Consider the following 27989-nt stretch of genomic DNA (forward strand, 5'->3'; position numbering starts at 1 on the left):
ATGCCCTGAGGGGTGAGAGTGGGTGGGGGCTTTTAAACTCTGTGTTCATGCCCCCACAGAGGTCAGGGGGTGAGTCTCATGTCTAGCCGTCATGGTGGATGAAATGGAAAATTCTATTTTGTAACCGTTTTTCATGATGTCTAAAGCCCAGGGATTTGATGTTACAGATTTCAACTTTTTGCTTATTTTGGGAATTAAGGAGAAAACCCCTACCTTTGCCCCCTTTTTGATAACGCCAGCGCCCTGTTTTCCCTTTTCCCCTATAGGGTCTGGACATTCGAACTGAAGGGACGAAAAGGTTTCCTTTTATTCTCTTCCGGAAAACCATTATTTTTATTGGCCACTTTTCCTAAAATTTCATCTAGTACAGGGCCAAAGACATTTTCCCCTGAAAAGGCGATGGAGCACAATTTTGCCTTGGAGGTCCCATCACCCCCCCAGGATTTCATCCAGAGCGCTCGTCTGGCTGAGTTTGAAAGAGCCGCGTCTTTAGTCGTCAATCTGACTGATTCTGCAGAAAATTCAGTCAGAAAAGCAGTGGCGGATCTAAGAAGTGGAATAGAAAACATGAGTGACATGGAGACATCATTGTCATTTTCACATGGAGCAGCGTCTGACGTCATCAACCCGCGTCCCAGGCACGATGACACTTCCTCACATGTGACCTGAAGCTCCGCCCCCTCTGGGCTGTTCGGCGTCCCGCTTTCCCAGGTCTGCTTCCTCACCAGAGGGAAGGGAGACCATGCAGCAAGGGGTGAGAGCAGGCCCCTGCTTCAGGGACAAGAATCACCCTAATTTCCTCTGCCCAGCTTTACCAACAGCTGCGGGAGGGCAGAGGAGATTGGTAAGCCAATCCTACCACTAAAGGCACAAAATCTAAGAAGTAAAAGTAAACTCTTCACCTCCCCTCTGGGAGGCCTCTCTGTGCGACGCCCTTGTAGGGACAGGAAACACTGAAGGGAGAGAGTGGGTGGTGGCTTTTAACCACCTCAGCCCCTATACTTAAACACCCTTAATGACCAGGCCACTTTTTACACTTCTGACCTACCCTACTTTCACCGTTTATTGCTCGGTCATGCAACTTACCACCCAAATGAATTTTACCTCCTTTTCTTCTCACTAATAGAGCTTTCATTTGGTGGTATTTCATTGCTGCTGACAATTTTACTTTTTTTGTTATTAATCGAAATTTTACGATTTTTTTGCAAAAAAATGACATTTTTCACTTTCAGTTGTAAAATTTTGCAAAAAAAACGACATCCATATATACATTTTTCTCTAAATTTATTGTTCTACATGTCTTTGATAAAAAAAAAAGTTTGGGTAAAAAAAAAAATGGTTTGGGTAAAAGTTATAGCGTTTACAAACTATGGTACAAAAATGTGAATTTCCGCTTTTTGAAGCAGCTCTGACTTTCTGAGCACCTGTCATGTTTCCTGCGGTTCTACAATGGCCAGACAGTACAAACACCCCACAAATGACCCCATTTCGGAAAGTAGACACCCTAAGGTATTCGCTGATGGGCATAGTGAGTTCATAGAACTTTTTATTTTTTGTAAAAAGTCAGCGGAAAATTATGATTTTTTTTTTTTTTTTTCTTACAAAGTCTCATATTCCACTAACTTGTGACAAAAAATAAAAACTTCTATGAACTCACTATGCCCATCAGTGAATACCTTGGGGTGTCTTCTTTCCAAAATGGGGTCACTTGTGGTGTAGTTATACTGCCCTGGCATTCTAGGGGCCCAAATGTGTGGTAAGTAGTTTGAAATCAAAATCTGTAAAAAATGGCCGGTGAAATCCGAAAGGTGCTCTTTGGAATGTGGGCCCCTTTGCCCACCTAGGCTGCAAAAAAGTGTCACACATGTGGTATCGCCGTATTCAGGAGAAGTTGGGCAATGTGTTTTGGGGTGTCTTTTTACATATACTCATGCTGGGTGAGAGAAATATCTCGGCAAAAGACAACTTCTCCCATTTTTTTATACAAAGTTGGCATTTGACCAAGATATTTATCTCACCCAGCATGGGTATATGTAAAATGACCCCACAAAACACATTGCCCAACTTTTCCTGAGTACGGCGATACCACATGTGTGACACTTTTTTGCAGCCTAGATGCGCAAAGGGGACCACATTCATTTTATGAGGGCATTTTTAGACATTTGGATCCCAGACTTCTTCTCACGCTTTAGGGCCCCTAGAATGCCAGGGCAGTATAAATACCCCACATGTGACCCCATTTTGGAAAGAAGACACCCCAAGGTATTCAATGAGGGGCATGGCGAGTTCATAGAATTTTTATTTATTTTTTTGGCACAAGTTAGCGGAAATTGATATTTTTTTTTTTTTTTCTCACAAAGTCTCCCTTTCCGCTAACTTGGGACAAAAATTTCAATCTTTCATGGACTCAATATGCCCCTCACAGAATACCTTGGGGTGTCTTCTTTCCGAAATGGGGGTCACATGTGGGGTATTTATACTGCCCTGGCATTCTAGGGGCCCTAAAGCGTGAGAAGAAGTCTGGAATATAAATGTCTAAAAATTTTTTACGCATTTGGATTCCGTGAGGGGTATGGTGAGTTCATGTGAGATTTTATTTTTTGACACAAGTTAGTGGAATATGAGACTTTGTAAGAAAAAAAAATAATAATTTACGCTAACTTGGGCCAAAAAAATGTCTGAATGGAGCCTTACAGGGGGGTGATCAATGACAGGGGGGTGATCAGGGAGTCTATATGGGGTGATCACCCCCCTGTAAGGCTCCATTCAGATGTCCGTATGTGTTTTGTGGATCCGATCCATGTATCAGTGGATCCGTAAAAATCATACGGACATCTGAATGCAGCCTGACAGGGGGGTGATCAATGACAGGGGGGTGATCAGGGAGTCTATATGGGGTGATCACCTCCGTCATTGATCACTCCCCTGTAAGGCTCCATTCAGACGTCCGTATGTGTTTTGCGGATCCGATCCATCTATCAGTGGATCCGTAAAAATCATACGGATGTCTGAATGGAGCCTTACAGGGGGTTATCAATGACAGGGGGGTGATCAGGGAGACTATATGGGGTGATCTGGGGTGAATAAGGGGTTAATAAGTGACAGGGGGGGGGGGTGTAGTGTAGTGTGGTGCTACATATTACTGAGCTACCTGTGTCCTCTGGTGGTCGATCCAAACAAAGGGGACCACCAGAGGACCAGGTATATTAGACGCTGTTATCATAACAGCGTCTAATATACCTGTTAGGGGTTAAAAAAAAATCACATCTCCAGCCTGCCAGCGAACGATTGCCGCTGGCAGGCTGGAGGTCCACTTGCTTACCTTCCGTTCCTGTGAACGCGCGCGCCTGTGGAAATCTCGGCGTATACGCGTCCACCCAGAGTAACAGGACCGCCGCAAAGACGCAATCCTGCGTACGGCGGTCCTGAGGAGGTTAAACTCTATCTCTGTGTGTTCCTGCCCCTACAGAGGTCAAGGGGTCAATCTCATGTCTAAGCCGTCATGGTGGATGAAATGGAAATCAACCATTTTCCTTTGCCCCTTTTAGGCACTGTTCACACAGTCTATTGATGCTGCAATTGAGTCAACCTCCTATTGCTTTAAAGGGGAGGTAATGCTGCAGTTCTTGCGTCCAGAAGTCGTTTCTTGGCATAGTGTCCAGAAGGACGTCACTGGAAGCTACAATGGTTGTCCGATTGTGGTTTCACTTCACTCAATGGAGCTAAACTGCTAGCAGACCCAATGCATTGGGGGGGGGGGGGGCCCTAATGGTGAGGCAGAGAGCCAATAATACATTACCACAGAAAACCAGTTAATACATTTAGAGATTTGCACAGTTTCATTGTATTGACATGTCGCACCATTACTCCCCTGTAAGAATATCGCATTATTCATATTTACCTGTGCAGCAGTTATATTTGGGGAAGGGGGGGGGTCAGGGAAGATGTATTTAAAATGCATGGACATTTAATTCCCATTATGCCTAGAAATATTCTGATGTTCCTGAATGAAAAGTCCTGATCCTTATTATCCAGCATCACATAAAGTAATAGCAAATAGGTAACAACTAATCACCCTCCATCTGCACTGGTTGGTTACACAATCTTTAGGACACGCGGCATATTCACGTGACAATTTTTCTCTTCTGTGTGCTGTCCAAAAACTTTTTTTAAAACGGACAGCACACTGACCCATACAAGTCAATGGGACTATTCACACATCCATTTTTTTTATGGATCTGTGCACCTGATCCTGTGGAAACTCACCACATGTCCTATTCTTGGCCATTTTTCCAGATGAGACAAGTCCTTATAGGAATAGTCCAGATATGTTAAAGGGAGGAAATAATTGTGGAACAGAGTATGTCTCGTCATGAAGGAAACTGGTGACAGTGACAGGGCAAAAGACACAAATAATAAAAATCAATAGAACTGCTGACATCACTAGGTAGGGTTTGAGAGGGCAGGCTAAGCATACACTTTGCAGAGCTTTTGTTATTAGGAGTAGTATGAATATGAAGTTTTATTCTGCCAGGTTCTGCTCCTTAAAGGAAATGTAGCAACACATCTTTTTTTCTAATCTCTTTTTATTTTACGATTGCAGATTTATTACTTTTGTTTCGTAAACATGGGGGTAGCCATCTTGCCTGAGCATTTATAAAACATAAAAAAAAAATAACCATCAAAAATTCTCAATATGTTAAACATAAAAAAAGTGGTTGAAACAATAGGTCATTTCTGATGACACATTTCCTTTAAAGTGGTTGTGCACCAATGAGGTGTGGGGAGGGTTTGGCAACACACCCTTCCCCCGTTGGTCAGACCTGCGAAGAGAAACAAACTTACCCGCTTCCCGCTGCTGGCTCCCTGACCTCAGCTGCTCTGCCGTGCTCCCAGGATGAACATTCCCATTTTGATGCCGCTGCAGCCAATAGCTGGCCGCAGCCTCTTGTTTCACATGCTCATTTGTCATAACGAGGAGAGCAGGTCACCACTGCAGCGGCCTCAAACCGTAAACTTACATCCTGGGAGCGCAGCAGAGCAGCCAAGGCCAGGAAAAGAAGGGGAGCCCGCACAGGGAAGCAGGTAAGTGTACTTCGCTTTGTTGGTCTGACCAAGAGGAGGGTTTGCCAACCCCCCTCCCCCAAAAGGCGCACAACCCCTTTAACTTAACTGGAGGCACAGCTTCACTGTGAAGTCCTTCATGTATTAAGCTGCTTCACAGCCCCTTCCCTTTGATCTGCGTGACAGCTCAGCATCCAACCTGGAGGCAAATAAAGCTGTCACTTAGGGCAAAGAGGAGAGGCTGTGAAGCAGCTAAATGCATGGAGTACTTCACTGTGAAGCCTGCCCAATCTGGCAGAGTAAAAGTTTGTATTCACACTAATCCTGATAACAAAAGCTCCACAAAAGGTATGTTTGTACTGCTCTCCGTAGACCTTATATAGTGCTGTCAGCAGTTTACAATGAGCAAAACTTCTGACAGACTCCCTTTAAGGATCTGTCGTCCTTACCTGGCAAATATTTAGAAGAGTCTGAATGAGCCTTGTCTTCTGATTCACCTTTAGACTCACAAAGACATAGAGACTGCAAACCAGGAACTTGTTTGACATAGAGGGGGCTGACTTCATCACGTCATAGCACAAGTTATAAAAATGTGGGTGCTCAGAAATAAGTTGCTTGTCAGAAAGTTTCATTTTCTTATCATTCGTTAAGCTTCTCCATAGGTCCAATATACAGCAATACAGATCATGCTGACTGTGAGAGTCACTGGAGAAGGCTTCCAACACCTCTACACAAGATAACTTCTTTGGAGGTTCCATGACCTTCTCTCCCTCCAGACTATCACCTAGATCTGATTTCAGGCTATACTCGTCACTGAGATCACGGTCCTGATCCGAGCTGCTAGACGTGCTGTGTACAGACAATGGATTGTTTGCTTCTGCACTTACTGAAATCTCTTGATTTAGGAACCTGATGGGAATGGATGCAGGAGTCCAAGGTTTGATCTCAGGAAATAACAGAAGTCGAGACCTTGAACTATAGTTCCTCAGAAGAGAAGGTATTCTCACTCCTAATAAACAATGACATGACTGCAGTAGGCGTACTGTGCGTAGTAAGTAGGGGAGAGGCAGGTTATGCATCTTGTCAATCCTTTAAATCCAGTAATGTTCTTCAACACGATTCTTGCCCCTCTCAGTGCTGGCTGTAAAAATGAACACAGCAGTTAAAGGGTGTTTAGTCATCTATACAGTATATACATAATATCTTATGTCCTCAGCCTCCAGCTGCCACAGACAGCTCTTATTTGTCATGGGGCAGTAATAAAAATCCATCGTCACTGCAGAAAAGATGGAGCATTATAGGGATCGACCGATTATCGTAAGTACCGATATTATCATTCTATATTCCAGATTTTGTACATTATCGGTATTTAACCTTGCCGATATACCGATAATGTGTATAAAGCGAATACTAGTAAGCACTTCCATTATGGAAGTGCGCACTAGTATGCATCGTGTGACGGGAGCGGGAAAAAAGCGCAGCAAGCGCTTCCGATATTTACCCTCACTGGTCTTCTTTGCTGGGGCCCGCAGGTCGGATAGGGGTTAATAAAGGGCTGATCTGAGGTCTGATAGGGGTTAATAAAGTCAGTGAGGAGGGGGGGGGATGGTGTGGAAATTGGCATTTGGCACTAGCATATTATAAATGTAAATTATAAATTGACTACCAACTAAGGGCTTTATTAATTTATAAATACAAGGAAATGTCGCACTAGAGTGAGGGGGGGGGGGGGGGGGGATCTCGCAGAGGTGCTCCCACTGACAGACCACACCCAGTCTGACAAAATGTGAATAAATAAATAGTAGTGGGGGCACTCTCTATAGTAAAAGGGATCTTTATTGGTAATCAGATAAAATATTTAACAGTAATTAACATTCCATAGGTCAGAGATATAGTACTAAAATATCGACAATAAGTGGCAATAATAATCAACTGGATATAATCATTAAAACCTAAAAAAGAATAAAATCTTATACATAAATATACAAATCCCAATAATCAATATATTCTAAAAAGGCAACACTGTAGGGCCTCCAATAATAAAAATAATCATGAGAAATAGTCGACCATAAATATTCGATAATAATATTAGCTGGTAAAATTCGAAGGTAAGAAAATCACAAAAGAATGAACCATCAAGTTCTTCTGAATATTCGGGTTATGTGCCAGCTGCTGACCGATTTTTAGCACACAAAGTCAGTGGCCAAGATTCGGAACACAAATGGAAGTCAATAGTGTTTGGAGTGGCGTTCCACTCGCTACAAACAGACAGCGGCGTCCCGCTGTATTTTAAACTGAAAAGCGATCGCTTGATTCTGAATGGAATTTGCACAGTCTTACCGGGTGGTCTTTTAAATGGACTTCAGGCCCTCGACACGGTCTACCTTCTTTGAGGATTAGGATTCCGGTCTCAAGGGCTGTTTGGTTAAGTTTGAATTCCGCGCCAAAACCTCTAAATACACGTGGTCTTGTATTAGAGCCGGATATCTTTCGTGCAGTAGTGGTTTCTTTCTTTGGCGGTTCGATATTTCATATGATGATGTCCATGCCTCCTCAGTCTGGCAATGTGCTTTTCCCCCATTTGGACGTGGATCAGAGTGTATCCCGTGATGACATCCTGGCTGCCTTTAAAACTGTGAATCTGGCTATGGACTTTCTATGTGATACTACGCAAGCACAGCTAAAGCTTGCAGCCAAGACCATGGGCTTAGTCTCTGCAGCTCGTAGACCGTTATGGCTAAAACCTTGGAAGGCAGATAATGCCTCAAAATATAATGTGTGGGCTTCCGTTTGAGCCCGACCGGCTTTTCGGTTCCGAACAGGACAAGATCATGGAGGGCCTCTCCGATAAGAAGGGCAAGAGTCTTCCTCAACAGCCCTTTCGAGGACGCTCCAGACAGCATCAAGGGGGCAGACAGGGCCAGCAGTCTACTTCCCGTAGAAACTGGGGGGGGGGGGGGGGGGGGGGGCAGCGAAGATCTTCGAGGCGCCCCCGCAGACCCACTAAGGAGCCCAATCCCTCCTGACTACGGGCCTCCCAGAGGCTCTTGGTTTCCCCCTTCTGTTCCTGCCGTTACGCCTCTGGCTTTTCCCGTACCCTCTCCCCACATCCCAGTGGCGGGGGGGGGGGGGGGGGCGTCTTTCCCATTTCAAGGAGGTTTGGACCCAGGAGATCGCGGATCCCTGGGTTCTAAGAATCGTTTCCTCCGGGTACCTTATAGATCTCGTCTCTCTCCCCCAAGAAAGATTTGTTATCAATCGAGGCTTTCAGCCTGCCAAACAGAGGATTTTAGAATCCTACATCCAGGACTATATTTCAAAGGGTGCTCTGGAGGAAGTTCCGGCAGGGCAGCAGGGCCTAGGGATCTATTCTCCAGTTTTTCTGGTTCCCAAGAAAACAGGCGATCTCCGGATGATAATCGATTTGAGATTTCTCAATCGATTCATAAGAAGGCCAAGGGTTCGTATGGAAACCAAAAAGGTCAGTCAGCCACATCCTCAGACTTGGAGATGTGATGGCCACTCTGGATATCAGGGATGCTTACCTCTATATTCCGATCCATCCCGTTTCTCAGAAATACCTCAGGATCGCGGTCCAGATTTCTGGGGTTCTCAGGCATTTTTAGTTTGCCGCCCTTCCCTTTGGAATCTCATCCGCCCCACTTATCTTCACCAAGGTGGTGGTAGCAGCTCTGAGACTTCAAGGACTGACGATTATACCTTACCTGGACAACTGGCTCCTTTTGGCGGCCACCGTACCAGTTCTGACCCACCATCTTCATCTGGCAATTTCCTTTCTGCTCCGCCTAGGGTGGATCATCAACTGGCAGAAGTCGAATGTGAGCACTTCGACTTCAATACAGTATCTAGGTTTCATAATCGACTCTGTGGAGATGTCCCTTCAGTTGACACCAGAGAGGAAAACACGGGTACAAGACCTGGCAAGGTTCCCATCGGTACCACGACGAGTATCCATTCGGACTCTCATGAAGATGCTGGGGCTCATGTCAGCGGCTCCGGACGCAGTCCCTTGGGCATTATGGCACCTCCGCCCTCTTCAAACAGAAGTTTTGAACAAGTGGGACGGCAGCCCTACGGGGCTAGATTCCCTATACTCTCTATCCTCCCAAACTCGTAATTACCTGAGATGGTGGTTCCATCTCCCTGCAGGGAAGTCTATGACCCAACCATCTTGGCTCATATTGACAACAGATGCGTCCCTAGTAGGCTGGGGCACTCATCTAGACGGTTCAGCAGTTCGGGGAACTTGGTCTCCCATGGAGCGGCATCTCTCCTCCAATCTTCGTGAGATGCGAGCTATCCGGCTAGCCCTCCTTCACTTCGCCCCTCAGATCCGGGGCAAAGCGGTGAAAGTCCAGTCAGACAATATGACTGCGATTTTTTACATAAACAAACAGGGGGGTACGAGATCCCTACCCCTTCTTTCAGAGATCGGGGTAATTCTACAGTGGGCAGAGTTGAACCTATCCCATCTATCTGCCACCCACATTCGAGGGTCCCTCAACATGATTGCAGATGGTCTAAGTTGCGGATTACCGACTAGGGATCGACCGATATTGATTTTTTAGGGCAGATACCGATAATTTGTGAACTTTCAGGCCGATAGCCGATAATTTATACCGATATTCTGGGAATTTTCATTTTTGAGAAAAAAAAATAATTCCTACACAAATCTGCTGAAAATTAATATGTTTATTGTTAATGTGTATTTTTTTGTTTATTGTTAATGTGTATTTTTTTTTTTTATAAGTCTTTTTCATTTATACTTAATATTTGTGTTTTTTTTTTTTACTAACTTTTAGCCCCCTTAGGGACTAGAACCCTTGTCCTATTCCCCCTGATAGATCTCTATCAGGGTGAATAGGATCTCACACTGTCCCTGCTGCTCTGTGCTTTGTGCACACAGCAGCATGGAGCTTACCATGGCAGCCAGGGCTTCAATATCGTCCTGGCTGCCATGGTAACCGATCGGAGCCCCAGGCTTACACAGCTGGGGCTCCGATCGGAGGAGCAGGGGGAGAGGGGATCCTGTGGCCACTGCCACCAATGAGTAATACTGGGTGGGGGGGGGGGGGGCGCACTGCGCCACCAATGTTTTTACTATTGGCCGGGATTGGGGTGGGGGCGCACTGCGCCACCAATGATTAATACTGGGGGGCTTGGGGGGGGGGGGGGGGGGGGGCGCACTGCGCCACCAATGAAGATAAGTCTCTCAATCATTCATATACAGGAGGCGGGAGCTGGCTGCAGAATCACATAGCCGGCTCCCGACCTCTATGAGCGGTAGCTGCGATCCGCGGCACCTGAGGAGTTAACTACCGCGGATCGCAGCTATCGCTCATAGAGGCCGGGAGTCGGCTATGTGATTCTGCAGCCAGCTCCCGCCTCCTGTATATGAATGAATGGCTTATCTTCATTGGTGGCGCAGCGGCCACAGCCCCTCCCCTCCTCTTGTCTTCTCTTCTGTCATTGGCGGCAGCGGCAGCAGCAGCAGCACAGGGGGAGGAGACACTGCTGAGAGCAGCGCGTTCTGTGTTCCCCATACGTTATCGGTATATCGGCAAAATAGATGCCGATAACGTTCAAAATCCTCAATATCGGCCGATAATATCGGCCAAACCGATAATCGGTCGATCCCTATTACCGACTATGGAGTGGTCTTTGCATCCGGAGATCTTCAAGCAGATAGTCCTCAGGTGGGGATTACCGGAGGTGGATCTCATGGCAACCAGGTTCAACGCCAAGGTACAGAGGTTCTGCTCTCTATACAGGGAGGACAACCCCTTGGCGATAGATGCTCTGTCGATACCGTGGAGGTTCGGGCTGGCTTACATCTTCCCTCCCTTTTCCATGATACCGAGGGTATTGATGAAAATCCGTCAGGATCGGGCCTCGGTAATAGCCATTCCGTTCTGGCCCAAGAGATCCTGGTTTACCCAGCTCATTCAGATGAGTCGGGGACAATACTGGAGACTCCCCCCGGAGCAGACCCTGGTGTCGTGGGACACACATCTCTGCCCAGATTCAACCTGACAGCCTGGAGGTTGATCAGTCCCTTCCCAGAGTAGAAGGACTCTCTGAGGCAGTCCTGAGAACGTTATCCCATTCTAGAGCGGAGTCCACTAGGAAGGCCTACTCCAGAGTGATGAGAATCTTCACCTCTTGGTGTGATTTCAACCAGGTGGCGTCTGCAGATCCGCCCCTTTCCGCCATACTACAGTTCCTTCAGGATGGACTAGACAAGGGCCTTGCTCCGGCCACTTTGAAGGTTCAGGTCTTTGCCATCTCGGCCTGTCTAAACAAGCCATATTCTCGGGATCCGCTCATCAAACGCTTCCTTAAAGGAGCCGAGAGATTGAAGCCTACAATACTGAGACCCATTCCTCAGTGGGACCTTTCAGTAGTGCTCAACGGGTTAGCATCTCCTCCCTTTGAGCCATTGGAGGAGGTCGGTTTCAAGTTTGTCACCTTAAAGACTGTTTTTTTGCTAGCTGTGACCTCAGCCAAGAGGGTTTCGAAGTTACAAGCCTTCTCGGCTCTGCATCCGTATATCACCTTTTTGCAGGACCGAGTCCTCTTAAGATTCTTACCCTACTTCAGACCTAAAGTTCTATCTTTCAGAATATTAATAAGGTCATTTCTTTACCAGTTTTATTTTCTTCCACCTCCTCTGATGCTCCTGTCAGACATTCTCTGGACATATCGAGATGCCTCTAGATCTATGTGGATAGGTCCAAAGAGTTCAGGATTGATGAGAATCTCTTCATCCTGTTTGCCGGTAAGTCTAAAGGCCGCAAAGCGTCTAAAGTCTCCATTAGTCGCTGGAACAGAGAAGCCATTAGAGAATCCTTTGTGTCTCAAGCTTTAGACCCTCCGGAGTTTGTTAGGGCCCATTCTACTAGGGCCGTTTCAACCTCTGTGGCGGAAAGAAATTATCTTACCTTAGAATTGATCTGTAAATCGGCTTCCTGGAGCTCTGAATCGACCTTTATCTCGCACTACAGAGTTAGTGCTAAGTTTGCGGAGTTTTCGGCCTTTGGGCAGACGATTCTTAATTCTGCCAGGCAGGAAGGCCCTCCCTAGGGGTTTCTTCTTGTTATCTCCCTGTCTGTGCTGCTGGTAGGACATAAGGGAATCGTTAATTTCTAACGATAATTTGTTTTCCCTTAGTACTAACAGCAGCACACAAATTTCCCACCCTAAGTACGTATGCTTGCTGAAAACACGGTGGCTGGGGGGTAGTTCCCTCCTTTTGAGGGAGTGGGAACTTTGTTATTGGTTCTTGGGCTCATTAAAAATTCTGCCGGTCCTACCAGTCCACAAGGGGCAGTTAACCCCGTCTGTGCTGCTGTTAGGACTAAGAGAAAACAAATTATCATTAGAAATTAACGATAGTTCCACTGTCTGAGCTTTTTTAGAACAGCTGATTGGCGGGGGTGTGGTGTATCATGAAAAGGCCTTAACACCTTAACGCATAAAGCCATAGATTTTACAGCATAATGCGCTGGGAATTCTATGGATCAGGCTGCTGTGCTGAGCCCACTCCATACATGACGCAATGACCGGAATTGGCAATGATGCCAAAACTGGTCAGTTAACCCCTCAGATGCCGTGTTCAACAGCCACTGTAGCATTTGTGAGGTTAGACAGAGGGATGCCACTCCCTCTGCTTTCCTATAGGAGCCCTCGCAGTGAAACCGCAGGGCTCCAATTCGTTACCATCACAGCCTGTGCCCTATTGGAGGTTCCCAGGCCTGCCATGGTAAGCTGCACGAGGTACAAGTGCACAAGGCCCAGCTCAGCAGGCAAAGCAGCAGAATCACATTCACTATAATAGATCTCTAATATGGTGAATGAGACAAGGGACCCAGGTTGTAGCCTCTGGGAGGGAGGGGTAAAAGTTATTAAGTAAAAAAAAATATTAAAAGTTAATTTCCCAAATGTACTAATAAATATATATATATATATATACACACACACACACACACACACATACACACAATAAAAAATAAAAATAAAACTTAATCAGGTATTGCCATGTACGAAAATGTCTGTACATGGGCAAACATGGCTCCCGCTTTCAAACAGCAGAGACCCGCAGCTAATGACAGCGACTGGCAATAATGCCGATCGCGGTCATTAAAGCCTAGATGCTGTGATCAAGTGAGATCATGGCATCTAAAGGGTGGAAAACTGGGTTCTTGCTGGCATTCTCTGCGGCCAATGAGACGATCAGACTTTGTGAGCAAGGAGGAGATTCCTGGAAACAGGCGGTTCTGGGCAACTTCACAGGGGGGCGTGGCTGGGCTCCAGAACGGTTAGTAAAGCCCCTTGGGCTCCTTACCAGGCTGATTTACAATATATATATATATATATATCATTTTTTTACACTCAATAAAACCACTCACAGATATGGGACAGGTATATTGCGGACATGCTAGTGGCAATCTAGCCGTGCATGTCCGCACCTCTATAGGGTAAAAAGAGGTGACAGAATCCCTTTAAATACCCGTATGCCTCTGCCATCAAAGTTCAGTGGGGATCGTCACCAGTACCGCGGATTCCTTAATCAATGCCGCATATACTTTCAAATGCAACCAGCTCCTTTTACTAGTGACAGGACAAAAGTGCTATTTATCATCAATCTTCTGACAGATGAAGCTCTTGCATGGGCCTCCCCTTATGTGGAAAAGAACTGTGTCCTCCTCAATGATTTAGATAGCTTTATTACTGCTATGGATCAAGTTTTTGATGACCCCAATCGTTGTCCCACAGCTGAGACCAAAAATCATAATCTTCGACAAGGACGTCGCTCAGTTGCTGAATACACAGCGGAATTTCGCCGTTGGGTAGCTGACACCACATGGAATCTAGCAGCCCAAAGGAGTCAATTTCGACGAGGATTATCAGAGCTAGTAAAGGATAAGTCGATTAGAGTTGAGAAAGAGACGCGGCACTCACCGGACTTCTTAATGCTGGTAGCTTTTTATTGAAGATCGAGCATCATGCGCAAGCAGGGGGGGCGGGATGGCCACAGTGTGCGTCGGCGGCGACGGCCGTTTCGCGCTGGAGTAGCGCTTCATCCGGCCAGAAGAAGCGCTACTCCAGCGCGAAACGGCCGTCGCCGCCGACGCACACTGTGGCCATCCCGCCCCCCCTACTTGTGCATGATGCTCGATCTTCAATAAAAAGCTACCAGCATTAAGAAGTCCGGTGAGTGCCGCGTCTCTTTCTCAACTCTAATCGACTTACCGCTTAACTACGCTGAGCACCACCTTCTGCTGTGTACCTCACCACGGCTGCCTCCCCTGGGTTCGGCACGGACGCATTCAGACAAGGGTGTTTGCAAGTAGTGCCGCTGTACCTTCCTTTCCCTGCTCCTTTACTTGATAGTAAAGGATAAGCTTGCCAGAGTTGAGGCTCCTATAATTTGGAGGATTTTATTCAACTGTGCATCCGAATTGATCAGGGACTTACTGAACATAGAAAAGAGAAACTGTGGATATTTGGAAACAAACCTGCCTACTCCTTCAGTCACTCAGCAAAAAGACTGAATCCTTACCAGACCCTAGAAAACCTCTTAGTGAGGAGGAGAAAGAGGCGCCGTCCAGAAAATCTGTGCCACTATTGTGGGGGCTCAGGATATTATTCCATTAACTGTCCCAACAGGTTTCAAAGGTCTATAGCCTGCACTAGTGCCAGGGCAGATAGCAATCTTAAACTTTCTGAACTACCATATCCAGTTATGCAGACCACCTAATCTGTAACCCAAGACAAAAACAAAATGTATTCATCTTCTCATTTTGCCATTCCGATACAGGTCATAATTGGGAACCATAAAATGCAATGCTCTGCCATGTTAGGCTACTTTCACACTAGCGTTCGGAGCGGATCCGTCTGATGTTTCATCAGACGGATCCGCTGCTATAATGCAGACGTTTGCATCCGTTCAGAACGGATCCGTCTGCATTATTACTTAGAAAATGTTCTAAGTCTGAAAGTAGCCTGAGCGGATCCGTTCAGACTTTACATTGAAAGTCAATGGGGAACGGATCCGCTTGAAGATTGAGCCATATAGTGTCATCTTCAAGCGGATCCGTCCCCATTGACTTACATTGTAAGTGTGGACGGATCCGCTCGCCTCCGCACGGCCAGGCGGACACCCGAACGCTGCAAGCAGAGTTCAGGTGTCCGCTCACTGAGCGGAGCGGAGGCTGAGCGCTGGCAGGCGGATGCATTCTGAGCGGATCCGCCTCCACTGAGAATGCATTGGGGCCAGACGGATGCGTTCGGGGCCGCTCGTGAGCCCCTTCAAACGGTGCGCACGAGCGGACACCCGAACGCTAGTGTGAAAGTAGCCTTAGATTCTGGGGCAGGGCGGAATTTCATGGACTTGCAATTTGCGCTTGATAATAACATTGCGCGTACAAAATCCGTGCCAATTGATATAGAAGCTGTTGATGGATCACCTTTAGCATCTGGACAATTGAACTTGGAATCTGTATTGAACCTGATCATCATGAAACTATTAGTTTTCATTTGATTTCTTCTCCCAAGTTTCTGATTATTTTAGGAATTTCGTGGTTTGCTATCCATAATCCTTCTATCAACTGGGAATCAAGGACTGTTACATTTCCTTCTGAATACTGCAAGGACAATTGTCATATAAGTTTATCCATCCAAAAAGAAATTAAAGTTTCCGAAATTCCTCAGAGTTATGATAAATTGCCACCTCAATATCAACAGTTTAGTGAGGTCTGCAGCAAGAAAAAAAGCTGATCAACTACCTCCTCTTCGTCCCTACGATTGTCCCATCGAGTTGCTTCCTGGAGCTACTATTCCTTTTGGCAGAATTTACAATCTCTCTGAACCAGAATTAAAAGTGCTCAGAGAATACTTAGATAAAAATTTAAAGAAAGGCTTAATTCGACTTTCTTCATCCCCAACTGGCGGCCCCCCCCCCAACACCCCAGTATAATAAACATTGGTGGTGCAGTGCGCCCCCCCAACACCCCAGTATAATAAACATTGGTGGTGCAGTGGGTAGTGCCAATGAGGGTTAAATATATTTTTTTTTTATTAACTCCCCTCCTCCAGTTGATCGCGTAGCTGCCGGTCTCCTGTTCTTTCTTAAGGACCTGTGGTGACGTCACTGAGCTCATCACATGGTCTATTACCATGGTGATGGATCATGTGATGTACCATGTGATGAGCACAGTGATGTCACCACAGGTCCTTTGACAGGTCCATATTGACCTTCTACTAAGCATTCTGTATTAAAGAATGCTATTATTTTCCCTTATAACCATGTTATAAGGGAAAATAATACAGTGAATAGACTTTCATCCTAGCAACCATGCGTGAAAATCGCACCGCATCCGCACTTGCTTGCGATTTTCACGCAGCCCCATTAACTTCTATGGGGCCTGCATTGCGTGAAAAACGCACAACATAGAGCATGCTGCAATTTTCACGCAACGCACAAGCGATGTGTGAAAATCACCGCTCATGTGCACAGCCCGATAGAAGTGAATGAGTCCGGATTCAGTGCGGGTGTAATGCATTCACCTCACACATTGCACCCGCGCAGAAATCTCGCCCATGTGAAAGGGGCCTAAGGGTGAATAAGACAAGGGTTCCAGCCCCTAAGGGGGCTAATAGTAAGTAAAAATAAATAAAATAAAAAAAACAAACACTAAGGCTACTTTCACACTTGCGGCAGTGTGATCCGGCAAGCAGTTCAGTCGTTGGAACTGCCTGCCGGATCCGCCGATCTGGATGTGACTGAAAGCATTTGTGAGACGCATCCGGATGCGGATCCGTCTCACAAATGCATTGCAAGAACGAATCCATCTCTCCGCTTGTCATGCGGACAGACGGATCCGTCTTGTATCTTATTACACATTTTTACCGGTCTGCATTCCAGTATTTTGAATGCCGGATCTGGCACTAATACATTCCTATGGGGAAAAAGGCAAGTCTTCAGTTTTTTTCGCCGGAGATAAAACTGTAGCATGCTGCGGTTTTATCTTTTGCCTGATCAGTCAAAATGACTGAACTGAAAACATCCTGATGCATCCTGAACGGATTACTCTCCATTCAGAATGCATGGGGATATGCCTGGTCAGTTCTTTTCCAATATAGAGCCTCTGTGACAGAACTCTATGCCGGAAATGAAAAACGCTAGTGTGAAAGTACCCTAAAATATTAACCACCTCCGGACCGCCTAACGCAGATTCGCGTTCCGGAGGTGGCAGCGCTGCGCACAGTCACGCATCTACGCGTCATCTCGCGAGACGCGAGATTTCCTGTGAACGCGCGCACACAGGCGCGCGCGTTCACAGGATCGGAAGGTAAGCGAGTGGATCTCCAGCCTGCCAGCGGCGATTGTTCGCTGGCAGGCTGGAGATGTGATTTTTTTAACCCCTAACATGTATATTAGACGCTGTTTTGATAACAGCGTCTAATATACCTGCTACCTGGTCCTCTGGTGGTCCCTTTTGTTTGGATCGACCACCAGAGGACACAGGCAGCTCAGTAATATGTTGCACCAAGCACCACTACACTACACCCCCCCTCCCTGTCACTTATTAACCCCTTATTCACCCCATATAGACTCCCTGATCACCCCCCTGTCATTGATCACCCCCTGTAAAGCTCCATTCAGATGTCCGCATGATTTTTACGGATCCACTGATAGATGGATCGGATCCGCAAAACGCATACGGACGTCTGAATGGAGCCTTACAGGGGCGTGATCAATGACTGTGGTGATCACCCCATATAGACTCTCTGATCACCCCCCTGTCATTGATCACACCCCTGTCATTGATCACCCCCCCTGTCATTGATCACCCCCCCCTGTCATTGATCACCCCCCCCTGTCATTGATCACCCCCCCCTGTCATTGATCACCCCCCCCTGTCATTGATCACCCCCCCCTGTCATTGATCACCCCCCCTGTCAGGCTCCATTCAGACATTTTTTTGGCCCAAGTTAGCGGAAATTATTTTTTTTTTCTTACAAAGTCTCATATTCCACTAACTTGTGTCAAAAAATTTAATCTTACATGAACTCACCATACCCCTCACGGAATCCAAATGCGTAAAATTTTTTAGACATTTATATTCCAGACTTCTTCTCACGCTTTAGGGCCCCTAGAATGCCAGGGCAGTATAAATACCCCACATGTGACCCCATTTCGGAAAGAAGACACCCGCAGGTATTCCGTGAGGGGCATATTGAGTCCATGAAAGATTGAAATTTTTGTCCCAAGTTAGCGGAAAGGGAGACTTTGTGAGAAAAAAATAAAATAAAATCAATTTCCGCTAACTTGTGCCAAACAAAAAAAAAATTTCTATGAACTCGCCATGCCCCTCATTGAATACCTTGGGGTGTCTTCTTTCCAAAATGGGGTCACATGTGGGGTATTTATACTGCCCTGGCATTCTAGGGGCCCTAAAGCGTGAGAAGAAGTCTGGGATCCAAATGTCTAAAAATGCCCTCATAAAAGGAATGTGGGCCCCTTTGCGCATCTAGGCTGCAAAAAAGTGTCACACATGTGGTATCGCCGTACTCAGGAGAAGTTGGGGAATGTGTTTTGGGGTGTCATTTTACATATACGCATGCTAGGTGAGAGAAATATCTTGGCAAAAGACAACTTTTCCCATTCTTTTTATACAAAGTTGGCATTTGACCAAGATATTTATCTCACCCAGCATGGGTATATGTAAAATGACACCCCAAAACACATTCCCCAACTTCTCCCGAGTACGGCGATACCACATGTGTGGCACTTTTTTGCAGCCTAGGTGGGCAAAGGGGCCCACATTCCAAAGAGCACCTTTCGGATTTCACAGGTCATTTACCTACTTACCACACATTAGGGCCCCTGGAAAATGCCAGGGCAGTATAACTACCCCACAAGTGACCCCATTTTGGAAAGAAGACACCCCAAGGTATTCCGTGAGGGGCATGGCGAGTTCCTAGAATTTTTAATCTTTTGTCACAAGTTAGTGGAATATGAGACTTTGTAAGAAAAAAAAAAAAAAATCATAATTTTCCGCTAACTTGTGACAAAAAATAAAAAGTTCTATGAACTCACTATGCCCATCAGCGAATACCTTAGGGTGTCTACTTTCCGAAATGGGGTCATTTGTGGGGTGTTTGTACTGTCTGGGCATTGTAGAACCTCAGGAAACATGACAGGTGCTCAGAAAGTCAGAGCTGCTTCAAAAATCGGAAATTCACATTTTTGTACCATAGTTTGTAAACGCTATAACTTTTACCCAAACATTTTTTTTTTATCAAAGACATGCAGAACAATAAATTTAGAGCAAAATTTATATATGGATGTCGTTTTTTTTGCAAAATTTTACAACTGAAAGTGAAAAATGTCATTTTTTTAGCAAAAAAAATCGTTAAATTTCGATTAATAACAAAAAAAGTAAAAATGTCAGCAGCAATGAAATACCACCAAATGAAAGCTCTATTAGTGAGAAGAAAAGGAGGTAAAATTCATTTGGGTGGTAAGTTACATGACCGAGCAATAAACGGTGAAAGTAGTGTAGGTCAGAAGTGTAAAAAGTGGCCTGGTCTTTCAGGGTGTTTAAGCTATAGGGACTGAGGTGGTTAAGTTTAAATCCCCCCTTTCCCAATTTTACATATAAAATATATAAACAATAAATAAACATATTACATAGCGCTGCGTCCGAAAAGTCCAAACTATTAAATTATAAAAAAATATCTCCTATGCAGTGAGCATTCGCCATTTTTTTGTCACCTTGTCATCCCAAAAAAATAGGATAGGACTGTTCTATTATGGGCCGAACGTTTCATAAAATGAGAAATGTACGCGGCTTTTTTTGCGCGGTATTGAGTATCGCAATACTTTTTTATGGTGACGAAAGCTAATCAAAATTTTGTTATCGAAACAACCCTACGCCGATCTGATCGGCATAGCGTTGTCACGATACCAAAATTTGGATTCGGTTTCAATTTGGCGACTAAAAATTTAATTTGGCTCCTAAATTTTTCAGTTCAGGAGCCAATGGCTACTAGGTATTTTTTTTAGTCTGGAGCACTGAAGGGCCTATAATCTCATACGCATTCGTCCAGGGGATGAGTGGAAGACCGCCTTTAGAACTAGATACGGACATTTTAAATATCTGGTTATGCCATTCGGCCTCGCTAATGCTCCTGCAACATTTTGTTAATGATGTGTTTCGAAACTTCTTAGACAGTTTGTTGTACCATGGTGACCTTCTTAAATTTTCAGACACCATGGAGGAACATCGCAGACATTTTCAGTTAGTCTTGGAACGTTTACTGGAAAATAATCTTTATATCAAACTGGAAAAATGCGAATTTGAACAAACAAAAATAAAATTTCTTGGATACATCATCTCCCCAGAAGGTCTGAGTATGGATCCTAGTAAAATCAAAGCTGTAATAGATTGGCCCACTCCAAGAAATCTTAAAGATGTTCATCGATTTATAGGGTTTGCAAATTTCTACAGGAGATTCATAAAAGACTTTTCTAAAATCATCTTACCAATCACTTTACTCACAAAGAAAAAACAAGTATTTTCATGGTCTCCAGAGGCACAAGTTGTTTTTGACCAGCTAAAAACTCTTTACTTCTGCGCCCATACTGGTCCAATCAAATCCTGAATTGCCTTTTGTGGTTAAAGTAGATGCCTCAGACTCTGCTGTGGGAACGGTCCTGTCTCAACGAGTTGGAGACAAGATGCAACTCCATCCATGTGCTTTTCTTTCTCATACCATGTCATCGGCAGAAATAAATTATGAAATAGGAAACAAAGAACTGTTGGCCAATAAAGTTGCTTTCTCTGAGTGGAGACATCTTTTGGAAGGAGCTAATCATCCAGTGACTATCCTTACTGACCACAAAAATGTTGCGTTCATCCGTACAGCTAAGAGACTGTCTGCAAGACAAGCAAGATGGGCCTTGTTTTTCTCTAGATTTAATTTCATCATTTCTTATCGGCCAGGTTCAAGAAATGGCAAGGGTGATGCCTTGTCCAGGAATCTTGCTGAACCACAGGAGGGGTCTAAAACAAAGTCTACTATTTTATCTTCTAAACATTTTATAGGAATACTGGACTCTAAAGAACTTTTAACCATGTTCAGAGAGGGATATCAGAATGACTCTTTCCTCAACCATCCTTCCAAAGATGTGGACCTTTCCTTTAAAGAGGGGGTTTGGAAGCAGGAACACAGAATATATGTCCCTGAATCTGCTTGACTTGAAGTCCTCAAATTGGTCGACTATTCTAAAACTGCAGGGCATATTGGAGTCATGAAAACCTACGATCTACTACTTCATTCATTTTGGTGGCCTAATTGTAAGAACGTTTAGAAAATATGTTTCTTCCGGTTTAACATGTGCACGAAACAAGACACCGCGATCTCCTCCTCTAGGTTTTCTCCAACCACTTCCAGTTCCATCCAGACCTTGGGGGTCAATTTCCATGGATTTTACTGTGGACCTTCCTCCTTCTAAAGAAATGACAACCATCCTTGTTGTTGTGGACTGACTCACAAAGATGCCCCATTTCATTCCAATTAGAGGAATTCCTACTGCAGAAGAAACTGCAGAATTAATGATTAAGGGGATATTTAGATTGCATGGAATTCCTGACAATGTAAATTCAGATAGAGGTGTTCAATTCACATCAAGATTTTGGAAGAACTTCTGTACAGCCTTAGGAGTTACAATTAAATTGTCTTATACTTTTAAACCTCAGTCCAATGGCCAGACGGAAAGAACAAACCAAACTCTTGAGCAATACCTCCGCTGTTTTATTTCCTACCTCCAAGATGATTGGGTGGACTATTTACCAACAGCAGAATGTGCCTACAACAACTCCAAACATAGTGCTACATAGTGTACATCTCAAAGTAAATTTTTTGCTAACTTTGGCTTACATCCAGTATTTATTCCTAACCTCCCTCTTAGTACACCTATTGCTGCCGTTACTCACAGACTAACAAAATTGCAAGAAACCGAGAAGAAACTAATGGAGATGCTACAATAAGCCCAAGAAGACCATAAGAAAGCAGCTGATAAACATCGCAAAGTTCCTCCCACCCTTTAAAGTTGGTGATAAGGTTTGGCTATCTACTAGAAATCTGAAAACACATGTTCTTCATCTCCAAAATTGGGTCAAAAATTCATAGGACCTTTCCAGATTTCTGACCATGGTAATCAAGTTGCATTCCGTCTCAAACTTCCTAACAATTTGAAAATACACCCTGTATTCCACATGTCATTGCTTAAACCATTCAATGAAAACCCCTTTCCAGGGAGAAATCAACCCCCACCTGCACCAATAAAATTTCAAGGGGAGGAAGAATACATTGTTGAAAAAACGTTGGACTCTAGAATTTTCAGAGTTCAAATGCAATATTTGGTGCAATGGAAGGGTAATGGACCAGAATAGAATTCATGGGAACCAGAAAACAATGTTCACGCCCCTAGGCTTACAAGGGCATTTAATGACAGACATCTAGAGAAACCAGCTCCTAAGGGTACTTTCACACTAGCTGTTTCGTTTTCCGGTATTGAGTTCCGTCCCAGTTTTATCCTAATGCATTCCGAATGGAGAGCCATCCGTTCAGGATGCATCAGTTCAGTCCCTCTTACGTTTTTTTGGCCGGAGAAAATACTGCAGCATGCTGCAGTTTTCTCTCCGGCCTAAAATCCTGAACACTTGCCGGAATGCCGGATCTGGCATTAATTTCCATTGAAATGCATTAATGCCGGATCCGTTCTTTCCGTCCGCGCATGCGCAGACCATTAAATCTGTGAAAAAAATAAATACCTGATCAGTTTTTCCGGATGACAACCGGAAAGATGGATCTGGTATTGCAAAGCATTTGTGAGACGGATCCGCATGTGGATCCGCCTCACAAATGCATCCATTTTTGTCCAGATTGCCGGAACTGACTGCCGGAATCCTCTGCCGCAAGTGTGAAAGTAGCCCAAGATGTCCAGAGGCCATCCTGAAAGGAGGGGACTAATGTCAGGACTCAAACCCAGGTACTCCTGTGTCCCAGGCGGCAGCTCTTCTGCTTTCTGGACAGCTCCTGTGCTGAACTTCTGCCTAGTTTCTGTGCCTCTAGTTTTGGTTCCCACCTCCCTGGTTTGCTCCACCCTGTTCCTTGATTGAAAATCATTAGAAAAACACTGCTGGCTACTTGAAGGTACTGCTGGCGGTTTGGGGTGGTTTTTGCCGCTGACAGGTTCCCTTTAAGGCCTCATGCACACAGCCGTGTTCCGCGGCCGAGAGCGGTCCGTGGTAACCTGCCCGGGATTCCTTCTGACAGCAGGAGCGCACGGCGTCATTGGTTGCTATGACGCCCTGCGCTTCCCCTGCCAGGAAAGGGGAAGGGGGACATGGCGGCATGGAGGGGCTGGGGGCAGTGGGGGACATGATGGCACAGAGGACTGATGAGTTATTTTTCTTATTAGAGTACTCAATTAATCGTTGAATTAAAGGGGTTATCCGAGTTATGGGAAAAAAAATAAAACCTAACAAAATTAATCAGGATATACATATACATTAGTCAAGCTTGATTTTTTGAAAAAAAGAACGATCCTTACACCTTTTCCAGGTTCTGTTATTGCTGTGTTTACATGCAGCAGTAACAACAATGACTCATCTCTCCCTCATGAATATTTGTGGGAGGGGTTGATTTCAAAAGAAAAACCCTCCACCCCGCCCCCCCCCCCCCCAATATAATAAATGGGGATGGAGTGGCAGCACGGTGGGACATATGTACTAGCGGCAGGGCCAGTCCGGCAAGGTGACAGGCTATTCAACTGCTGTAACAGCCTGCCGATAATATAAAAGTATCATAAGCCAGTGTTTCACAACCAGTGTTCCTCCAGCTGTTGCAAAACTACAACTCCCAGCATGCCTGGACAGGCATGCTAGGAGTTGTAGTTTTGCAAAAGCTGTAGGCACAACGGTTGGGAAACAATGCCATAAGCTATATTAGATTCATATACCTATAGCTTGATAGAGATATAGGATTTATATATTAGCTAATAAACTTTTGAATAAACACCTATTTCTGTTGTAGCTGATATAACGTTATTATACATTATTTACTTTTTTCTTCAAGTGGGCGGTCTTCACTGGAACGGAGCAGCCAGCCATACAAGTGCTGAATGAAGAGCTGCGGCAGTGGCGAGGATCGCGCATATGCGATCAGCTATTAGCCGCAGGGAGGAACTTGGAGGTAGCCGCGGCACAAGTGAGGATCGCGCATGCGCGATCAACTCACAGCCGCACGGACTGTAATGCAGAGAGGTGGGGGCGTGGCCAAGGCTGATGATGTTCCGTTGACATGGCTTAGTCACTCCGACAAGCAGAGAGCTCCATGTCAACGGAACGTCACAGCTGATGACGTGGGCGGTCACATGACTGTTTAGTGTAGCAGAGAAACGGCACAAGATAGGTACAGTAAGTGATTTAGGAAAACTAAGGTATAGGAGAAATAAAGCCATAAAGATAAGGTTAAGTTAACTCGGATAACCCCTTTAATCAATAGAATCCTTGATTACTAAAATAATCGATAGCTGCAGCCCTATCAACATTTATTTATTTTTAGGGGCATTAACCTTGTTTTGTGGAATTTATTCCCGGCGATCACTGTGTGGTATAAATAATATCACTTTATTATGTGGGTCACTACAATCATAATTTTTGTTTTATTCTTTCTTCCTCCCAGCTGCCCCCTCTACTCCTGCAGAATGAGGGGGAGGACGGCTGCTTTAGCTGGATATCGCTGTTAGGAATCGGGATGCAGTCGAAAGTGAAAGGAAAGCAGGTTTTACCCACGTTTATTCCTGACTCAATAGAACAGTTATATTTCCTGCTTATCTTGTGCTAATGCAGGAATGGCAGGCCCATGTCTCTAGCTGCTACCAATCAGGAGATATGGAAAACTGCTAGGTGGTAGAGGGGCAGTCTGGGTGATAGGACAGGTCATCAAGATCTGATTGTCTGACTCCTAGTACCAGGACAGATCAGCAGTCGCCCACCAACTATGGCGCCTGTTCAACTCCTTAGTGGCTGCCGTGTTTAAAGCCCCAACATCTGCCGTACATGTATGCTGGATGCCGACAAGGGGTTAAAACCAGCATCTACCTCCTCTCCACTGGATGGCTGATAAGCAGCACCAATCCTGAGGATGTGGGTCCCCGGCTCCTGCACACTGTGGTATAGCCCATGCTCAGTCTGCTGTGGGGCACACACTACCAGGAATGGCAGCACCAGCTCCTGCAGCCGCTGTGTGTGAATGCTGCCCCGGTACCGCAGTCCTGAGCTCTGTGAAGAACTTCTCCCCCTGCACTCACCTTCAATCGACTCACCGCTGACAGATCATGCCTGCTTCCAGGACAGCGCCATTGTGTGACGTCACGTAAGGCCGGCCTCCCACTACGGGGTCTCACAACAGCCAAAAGATTTGTGGTATTTCTACTGAGGAGCGGGAGAAGCGGGCGCAGGCGGGGTGACGCCCCCAGGCGGGGTGACGCCCCCAGGCGGGGTGACGCTCTCTGTTTAGCGTCGCCTGGCAACAGAGTCGGGTTGTCCTGTGCGCACAAGGCGGCTGTCATGGCAAAGTTCGTCCTTGCTGGTAAAGGCTTTGGCTGATGGGTATATTTGTTGGTATTGCCTGGGCGCTGACCATTTGGCTTAGTGTATAGTAACAACACTTCTATATGTAAGGGGTTAAAGTTCCCCTGGACCTGCGTCTTATTAGCAGCACGTCTATGTCTGGAGCGCTGTCTGAACAGTGCTGTGGTTAGTGTGGCTGTATGGTAGTGGTTTGCATATGTAAAGTATGGCGCAGGTCGGTGGGTTAAGATTAGAGCGACTTTGAAGTTACAAGTACTGAACTCTTCCTAAGACTGAGGATAGATGGTAGTTGGTGTGTCTGTATACCTGTGTGTGTATATATATATATATGTACTACATAGACCAAAAACATTACGCATACAGGAGCTTTTATCACATCTCATTTTCTGACATCTAATTCTAAGTCCTTAAAGGGTTTTTCCAGGATTTTAATATTGATGACCTGAGATTGGCGGGGGTGCCGGGTTGAAGCTGGATGAAGAGAAGGCCAGGCTCCTGTGCAAGCGCTTCACAGTTTACTTGCTCGCCATCGGTGTAATTACAAGCCGTCCCATTCACTTCTATGGGACAGATCCTTCCAATTCAAATGTATAGGAACAAGTCTTCCAATAGAAGTGAAAAGGACGGCTTGTAATTCCACCGGCTCACCGCGGCGGTGTCGATGGCGAGCAGGTAAACCGTGAAGGGAAGGCAGCGCTCGCACAGGAGCCTGGCCTTCTCTTCAACCAGCTGATCGCCGGTGGTGCCGGGTGTCAGACCCCTGCTGATCTGATATGGATGACCTATCCTGAGGGGTGGGGCAATTCTGAAACCCCCTCTTTAATCCACCCTTGCCTTAATCCACTTGCTGGTGCTGCCGGCATCTCGTCTGTCTCCTTCTTTGCTGAACAGGACCTGTGGTGAGCATTCATTCCAGGACCTGTAGTGACGTCACTCCAGTCATCACATGATCCATCACATGATCTTTTACCATGAGGATGGGTCATGTGATGGATCATGTGATGACCGGAGTGACATCACCACAGGTCCTGGAATGAATGCTCACCACAGGTCCTGTTCAGCAAAGAAGGAGACAGACGAGATGACGGCAGCGCCAGCAAGTGGATTAAGGTGAGTTCAATTTTTGTAAAAATTTTTTAACCCCTCCAGCGCTATTTTACTATGCATTCTGTATTCAGAATGCTATTATTTTCCCTTATAACCATGTTATAAGGGAAAATAATACAATCTACAGAACACCGATCCCAAGCCCGAACTTCTGTGAAGATGTTCGGGTTTGGGTACCAAACATGCGCGATTTTTCTCACGCGAGTGCAAAACGCATTACAATGTTTTGCACTCGCACAGGAAAAATCGCGGGTGTTCCCGTAACGCACCCGCACATTTTCCCGCAACGCCCGTGTGAACTCAGCCTTAGGGTTCTTTCACACTAGCGTTTTTCTTTTCCGACATAGAGTTCCGTCCTAGGGGCTCAATACCGGGAAAGAACTGACCAGGCATATCCCCATGCATTCTGAATGGAGAGTAATCCGTTCAGGATGTCTTCAGTTCAGTCTTTTTGACTGATCAGGACAGAGATAATACCGCAGCATGCTACAGTTTTATCTCTGGCCGGCAGATTTATCGCTGCTGCTCTCCCTCATTAGCACCTCTTGTTCTTCCACTTCCGTTATGTATTAATTACTATAGTCTCTCCAATTAAGAAATAATACGTTCTTTTTCCACACAGGAAGGGCAGACTGCCCCTACTATGCCAAAGCAGAACTTCTAGCAGATTACCTTCAGAAGAACCTGCCGAACTTCAGAGTACACAAAATGACCCAGCATCCAGATGACTGGGAGGTGCGAGTCCTCCAACATTTATTCCCAGTGTGTAGACGATAGGACAGGTTGAGCTTCTGCCTATCTCTAGCATGCTCGGAAATCTGCAAATGTCAGACGTGTTTTCTGTAAAAGCGCATTCAGGTGCACAGTGCTTTGTACACATATGCCACTTGTGAAGGTGATTGCCAGGTGCACCTTTTCTGGTAAAGTAGATCTGACCAGGACGGATCCATCGACAGATACTTATCATCTGTATCAAGCTCGCCTCCAGTACATGTCTGCATCAGATGAAAATGGCTAGAGCGCCCAGTATCGGGACAAAAAAAAAAACTAAATTTTTGGGAACAAAAGATTGTAATTGCCATTTTGGGGACAAATAGAGACAGAAGTAAAAATAAATATGTTTCA

The 27989-nt window shown here is 45.5% G+C and overlaps 2 protein-coding genes across 2 annotated transcripts in view; one reads left to right on the top strand and one right to left on the bottom strand.

The window, feature by feature from the left end:
* The window catches only part of FASTKD2 (FAST kinase domains 2), an 87673-nt gene extending 62107 nt beyond the window's left edge, over window positions 1–25566 (bottom strand). The window contains exons 1-2 of the mRNA XM_040441048.1: window positions 25475–25566; window positions 5514–6205 (exon numbers count right to left, since the gene is read on the bottom strand). Coding sequence (XP_040296982.1) covers window positions 5514–6143 — 630 coding nt within the window. The 5' untranslated portion in view covers window positions 6144–6205; window positions 25475–25566. The remainder of the gene's footprint in view (window positions 1–5513; window positions 6206–25474) is intronic.
* Window positions 25567–25674: 108 nt separating this feature from the next.
* MDH1B (malate dehydrogenase 1B) overlaps window positions 25675–27989 on the top strand; it is a 105294-nt gene continuing 102979 nt past the window's right edge. The window contains exons 1-2 of the mRNA XM_040441049.1: window positions 25675–25755; window positions 27487–27599. Coding sequence (XP_040296983.1) covers window positions 25734–25755; window positions 27487–27599 — 135 coding nt within the window. The 5' untranslated portion in view covers window positions 25675–25733. The remainder of the gene's footprint in view (window positions 25756–27486; window positions 27600–27989) is intronic.

This window comes from Bufo bufo, chromosome 7 (assembly GCF_905171765.1).
Source record: "Bufo bufo chromosome 7, aBufBuf1.1, whole genome shotgun sequence".
NCBI lineage: Eukaryota > Metazoa > Chordata > Amphibia > Anura > Bufonidae > Bufo > Bufo bufo.